The 6,219-nt window shown below is 71.3% G+C and overlaps 1 protein-coding gene across 1 annotated transcript in view; it reads right to left on the reverse strand.

Annotated features, from left to right (window-relative positions):
* The window catches only part of NOS3 (nitric oxide synthase 3), a 4,824-nt gene extending 841 nt beyond the window's left edge, over window positions 1-3,983 (reverse strand). Inside the window, exons 1-6 of the mRNA XM_050970378.1 lie at window positions 2,975-3,983; window positions 1,818-1,920; window positions 1,381-1,529; window positions 743-905; window positions 213-304; window positions 2-140 (exon numbers count right to left, since the gene is read on the reverse strand). Of these exons, the coding sequence (XP_050826335.1) occupies window positions 2-140; window positions 213-304; window positions 743-905; window positions 1,381-1,529; window positions 1,818-1,920; window positions 2,975-3,111 (783 nt within the window). The 5' untranslated portion in view covers window positions 3,112-3,983. The remainder of the gene's footprint in view (window position 1; window positions 141-212; window positions 305-742; window positions 906-1,380; window positions 1,530-1,817; window positions 1,921-2,974) is intronic.
* Between the last annotated feature and the right edge of the window lie 2,236 nt (window positions 3,984-6,219).

The raw sequence follows: 6,219 nt of genomic DNA on the forward strand, positions 1-6,219 counted from the left end.
GGGTGATGTCCACATTGGCAGGGTCGCCCCGCACGGAGCCGTCGGGCTGCCGATAGCCGGCGTAGCGGATCAGCTGCGGGTTCCAGATGCGGAAATCGCCGCGGCCCGGAGCCCGCGGGGGGAAGATGGTGATGGCGGACCTGGGGGGCCGGGGAGGGCCGTCAGGACACCCTGCGGCCGCGGGGGCCGGGGGGCGCCGGGCAGATTCTCACCGGATGTTGCCGCGGTTGGTGGCGAACTGGATGTGGGAGCAGAGGAGGCTGAACATCTCCCCCAGCCCCGCGCAGTCCCGGGCATCGAACACCTGCGGGGGAACAGAGGGGTGTGGGGGACCCCCGCGGGGCAGCTGGGTTGGGAGCCCCCGGAGGGAACCTGCGGGCCGGGAGGTCCTTTGGGAGGGGTCCCCGTGGGGCGGGGGTGCCGTGGGGTCTTTGTTGGGGCGGGAGATCCCTGTGGAACCGGGGTCCCCTCGGACGGGGTTCCGTGAGTCAGGGTCCCCTGGGTCCCCGTGCTACAGGTTCGAGGCAGGGTCTCTGTGGGGTGGGGTGGGGGTCGCCCCAGGACACGGGACGTGGGATGAGGGTCCCCATGGTGTCGGGGATGGGGGTGTTGGTGCCTGTGGGCACCCGTGAGATGGGGTGGGGTGAGTTGGGCTGCCTCTGGTTTGGTGTCCCCAGGAGGTTGAGGTGTGCGGGTGTCCCCGTGGGCTGTGGGGGGTGAGGGTCCCGCGGCGGGGCCGCACCTGCAGCTTGTTCCACTGGATGCGGCCGACGCAGCGCGCCGCGTTCCGCCAGGCCTGCTTGGCGCCGAACGTCAGCTCGGGCTCCCGCAGCCGGTACGAGCCCGAGGCCGCGATGTCCGCGGCCACCTCCCGCAGCCGCTGCGTGTGCGCCGGGGAGTTCTCCCTGCAGGGGCACCCTCAGCACCCACAGACTCCGGGAGCACCCCCCAGCACCCCCAGACACGGGCACCTTCGGGGGTAGGGGGCCAAGCAGCGGCAGGGGTGTGGGGTGCTCTGGGGCACGAATGAGGTTATGGATGTCCCAGGGCAGGGATGGGGGATCCGGGGGTACTTTGGGGGAGAGGTGGGGGCATGGGGCACCCCAGGGCACGTCAGGAGCTATGGGCGTACCCTGGTGTGTAGGTGGGGATGTGGAGCGCTCTGGGCAGGGACGGGGCTGGGGGTGCCCTGGGGCAGGGGTGGGTTTTTGGGGGGTCCCAGGACAGGGGTAGGGATATGGAGGTGTTTTGGGCAGGGGTGGGACTATGGGGTGCCCGGGGCAGGGCTGGGGCTGGGCTGTGGGTGCCCCGGGACCGCGGGGTGCCTGCGCCCATTGTGGGGGTGCCCGTGCCCGCTGTGGGGGTCCCGGCCGCGCTCACCGCCGCAGGGACACGTAGTACTGGGTGATGAAGTCCCGGGCCAGCTCCAGCAGCTCCTCGGGCGGTCGCGTCCCCTCGGGGGTGGGGGCGGTCAGCGGCCGCGGCAGCACCAGCGACCCCAGGCAGCGCAGCCCCGAGCAGGGCAGCTCCTGGGGGGGCACCGGGTGATCCCCGGGACAGACCTCCCTGTCCCTGTGTCCCCTCCCAGGCCCTGTCCCCGGCACCCCACAAACCTGCACGCCCAGCCCTGCCCCCTGGCTTTGCCCCCCAGTCTGCCTCCTGTCCTGCAGCCCCCAGTCCGCAACTCCAACCTGCTCCGCCATCCCCCTGCCGCTATCCCTGCCGTCCTCCTGCTTTTCCCCCCTCCAGCCGCACACCCCACTCCCGTGCCCCCGTGCCCCCAGTCCGTGCCCCCAGGCGCTCCCTCGCCCCCGGACCTGTCCCGCCGTGGCGCAGAGCGTGTCGTAGCTGATGCTCCCGGTCTCCCAGTTCTTCAGGCGGGCGAAGCGGGGCGGCTCCGCAGGGGAAGAGGGCACCGGGCTGGGGGGTGACACGGGGCACCCCTGAGACCTGCCCGGGCACGGGGGCCCAGCCGGGGGTCTCGGGGACTTGTGGAGAAATGCGTGCCCCCTCCGCACTTGCTCCCGCGGCTCGGACAGCGGCACCCCTCGGGTGCGGGTCCTGTCCGGGGATGGCACAGGAGGGCTCCGGGTGGAGGGGAGCGCGGGCTGGGCTGTGGCGGGGACAGCGGGGCAGGTCCGGGGGCTTCCCCAACATCTGGTGCTGCTGGGGGGTCCCGAGCCGCCGGATGCACCCCGTGGGGATGGGGAGCGGCAGGGGATGGAGGGCAGGGGATGGGGAGGCTCAGAGGATGGGGGTGCCTCAGAGCGGGGGGCAGAGGCGGGGGGGGCCGAGCCGGGGGGATCAGGGGACGGGGGATCAGGGAATGGGGGCTGAGCTGGGCAGTCAGGGAATGGGAGATCAAGATATGGGGGGCTGAGTTGGAGGGGTCAGGAGTTGAGGGGTCAGAGGATGGAGGGGGCGCGGGGCGTTCCTGGCCCTCGTGTGAGTGTGAACAATGGCCATGAGTCAGAGCGGGCTCCGGGCCACCGCGGGGGGAGGACACGCCCCCCGTCCCATGCCTGTCCCTTCCGAGCCCCTCCGAGGTGTGGGGTCCCCGCACCTCCATCCCCACTGGACCCCACGGACCCCTCCCCATACGTCCCCCATGTGCCCCCAGATGCCGCCCGCCCCAGAGCGCCCCCGTGGGTGGCGGGGGCCGTGCCGTGGGACAGGAGACACTGTCACCACTCCACGAGCAGCGGCACAGCGCTCTGCTGCCAGCAGGCTCCGTGTTCTGCCCCAGTGCCCCATGCCAGCCACCCCGTGGGGACACCTCCAGGAGGGGACACCTCCACGGCGGGGACGTGTCTCCGGTGGACTCGGCCATGTGCGAACGTCCCCACGAGCGAGGAGCGGGTCCCCGACGAGGCTCGGAGCTGCGGCAGGTGAGTGCCGGTACCCCGGTGCCCCGTCCGTCCTTTCCAGCCCCTTCCTCCCCATGCCAGCCCGTCCGTCCCACCTGGACACCCACCTGGGGGGCTCGGTGACAGCGGCGGGGGCAGCGGTGACAGGGGGGTCCTCGGGCGCGGGGCCGCGCGGGCGCGAGCAGAGGCCGAGGCCGGGGCAGGCGCGGGGGGCTCCGGGCAGGACCCCCGGCAGGTTCCCCATCGCGGCCCCACTGAGCCGGGAGCGGCCGCTTCCCGCTTCCTACTGCCCGGGGAAGTGGTGACGAGGCCGCGACGCCCCCGCCCCGCACACAATGGGCACCGCCACCTCCACCGTCACCGCCACCGCCACGCGGCGTGGGACACACCGGGAACCCCACCGGGGGGAGCGGAACCCAATCTGCCCCGCGGACCCCTGGCTTGTGGCCATGGGGAGGGAGAGGTGGCACCCAGAGAGGGGACACGGCACTCATAGGGGGACATGGCCCCTGGGGGGACTTGGGAGCACACATGACGCCCCGGTGGGACACAGCCCTGGGGGGACGTGGAACTGGGGGGGACACATGGCACTGGGGGGCCCGCATGGCAGCCAGAGAGGTGACACATGGCACCTGAGGGGGACACAGTGCTGAAGAGGACGTGGCACCCACGGGGACATGGAACTGGGGGGACACACGTGGTGCTGGGTGAACATACGGCACTGGGGTGGACATGGCACCCTGGGGACACAGCGATTGCACCCAGAGGGAGGACACAACCCTCGTGGGGGACACACAGCACCTGGGGGGCCGCGGTGGTGGCAGGGACCCCCACCCTGGCCACAGGACACTGTACCCCCCCCACACCTTTTCACCGGGCGATTGGATGCCCCGGGGGGTTCCCGGGCCGCCCCCAGCCCCCCGGCCGTGGGGCGGATGTCCTGCGGGACCCCCCCACTTCCCGCTGCTTCCACCCAGTTCCGGCCATTGACGCGCTGGGCGCTGCCGGGGACCCCCAGATCAGCACCCCTGGGGGAACCGGGCGGGGGGCTGCACCCCGCGACCCTCCCGGGGGCACCCTGGGAAGACGCGCGGGGTGGGGGTTCACCCCAGCTGCCGGCGGGGAGGGTCCTACGGTGACCCCGGAGTGGGGCGGGGGTCGCGGGGGTCGCGGGGGTCGCGGGGGTCGCGGGGGTTGGGAGGCCGGGACGGGGGTGCTGTTGGGGTGCGGGGGTGCCGGGGGGCGCGGGGTGCCCCGGGTGCCGGCGGGTGCGTCCCTCCGGAGGTCAAGGAGGGGCGCAGCCTGCAGCTCACGCAGCGAAGGAAACCGCGCCCGGTGCCGGCTCGGCGGTTCCTTCCTGCGGGGGGAGAGCGGGGCGGGGGAACCGGGAGGCGCGGGGCGGGACCGAGGCACCGCACGGGGGCACAGCCGGGCCGGGGGCGCCGCAGGGACCCCCACGGGCACACTGAGTGGGGCTCGATCACCCCGTCGGGGGCGATCCGGGGTCGCCGCCCCGCCCCGGGGTGTCCCTCGCCCCCGCGGTCCGTGGGACGGGTCAGGCCTGACCGTCACGGCAGAGCGCCCACCGGATCGTCCGCCCCGCCCGGGGGCGGGACTGGGCCAGGGGCGGGCGGGGGTGATGGGGGTCAGAGCTTGACACCTCCCAGCTCCCCCCGCCCCACAGACCCCCCCGTACCCCACAGCCCACCCCCGCACCCCGCAGACCCCCCGTACCCCACAGCCCCGCACCCCGCAGACCCCCGTACCCCACAGTCTCCCCCCGTACCCCATAGCCCCCCGTACCCCACAGACCCCCCGTACCCCCACAGCCCCTCCGTACCCCACAGACCCCCCGTCCCCCCCACAGCCCGCCCCCCCGTACCCCACAGACCCCCGTACCCCACAGCCCCCCCGTACCCCACAGGCCCCCGCCTGGCTCGGCTGAGTCCCGCTTGGTCTGCTCTGTCCGGTCACGTTTGGTCGGATTTGGCCGGTCTGGTCAGTCCAGTGGATCCGTTTGTGTCCGCTCGGTCCCGGTCGGTCCATTCGGGTCCATTCGGGTCCATTCGGGTCCATTCGGGTCCATTCGCGCCCGTTCGGGCTCGTTCGTGGCCGCTGAAAGCCGCTTGCAGCCGGCCGGTGGAGCCGGTCTGGTCGGAACTGACCGGATCCGGTCGGGTCCGGTTGGCACAGTCAGCCCGGCCGGACCAGCTGGTTCTGCCGGTCTATTCGGGGCCGTTCGTGTCCGGTCCCACCCGTCGGTCCCGGCGGTCGCGGCCCCGGGGCAGGAGCCATTTTCAGCACCTGGGACAGAGACCGGGAGCATCCAGGCCAGCGCCAGGCTGGGACCGAGTCCGGGACCGGGCTGGAACGGCGCGGAACCGGCACCGGGACGTGGGGCTGGGCGGGGCTCTGACCGGGCCGGAAGAGAGCTGGGACCGGCTTGGGCTGATGTGAAACTGGGGTCGGCACTGGGACCAGAACCGCGGCTGGGGCTGGGATTGGTCTGGACGGGGACAGGGTTGGGACCCTGACTGGACTGGGGCTGATCTCTGACTGCGACTGGGACCAGGACTGGGAGTGAACTGGGATTGCATTGGACTGTAAAGGAACTGGTCTGGAAGTGGACAGGGCTGGAGTTTGAACTGGGACCAGGACTTGGACTGGACTGGACCTGAGAAATGGACAGGATGGAGACTGGTACTGGGACCAGACTAGACTGGGACTGGACTGGAAAGGAGACTGGGATTAGGATTTAACTGGGACTGTGACTAGACTGGGATTGGGACTGGGACCACAAGTGGACAGGACAGGGACTAGATGAGGTCTGGGCTGAGACTGGGACGGGACAGGACTGGGAGTGGGACAGGAACTATGACAGAGACAAGAATTAGGATTGGATGGAGATTAGGATTAGGCTGGAATCGGGCCTAGGGCAAGGGCTGGTCTGGGATTGGTTCTGTGGCTGATGCTGGGACTAGCCTGGGAAGAGGGTTAGGCTGGGCCGGGATGGCAGGACTGGGGTGGGGAGGGTCCCACCAGGACCCAGCTGGGGCTGTGCCTGGAAGCTCTGCTGCTGCCCCACATGGCCCCGTGTTCCCAGGTCCCTCTGTCCCACTGTCCTGGTGTGCCAGTGTCCCCATATCCCGATGTCCCAGTGTCATGGTGTCTCACTGTGCTTTTTTCTGGTGTCTTGGTGTCTAAAAGTACCCATGTGCCTGTGTCCCAGTGTCCCGATGTCCTGGTGACCCAGTGTCCCCATGTGCCCATGTCCTCATGTCCCGGTGTCGCCAGGTCCCCGTGTCCCGGTGTGCCGGTGTCCCACCTGTCCTGGTGTGTGGCCCCGTCGCAA

This window comes from Serinus canaria, chromosome 2 (genome assembly GCF_022539315.1).
Source record: "Serinus canaria isolate serCan28SL12 chromosome 2, serCan2020, whole genome shotgun sequence".
Lineage (NCBI taxonomy): Eukaryota > Metazoa > Chordata > Aves > Passeriformes > Fringillidae > Serinus > Serinus canaria.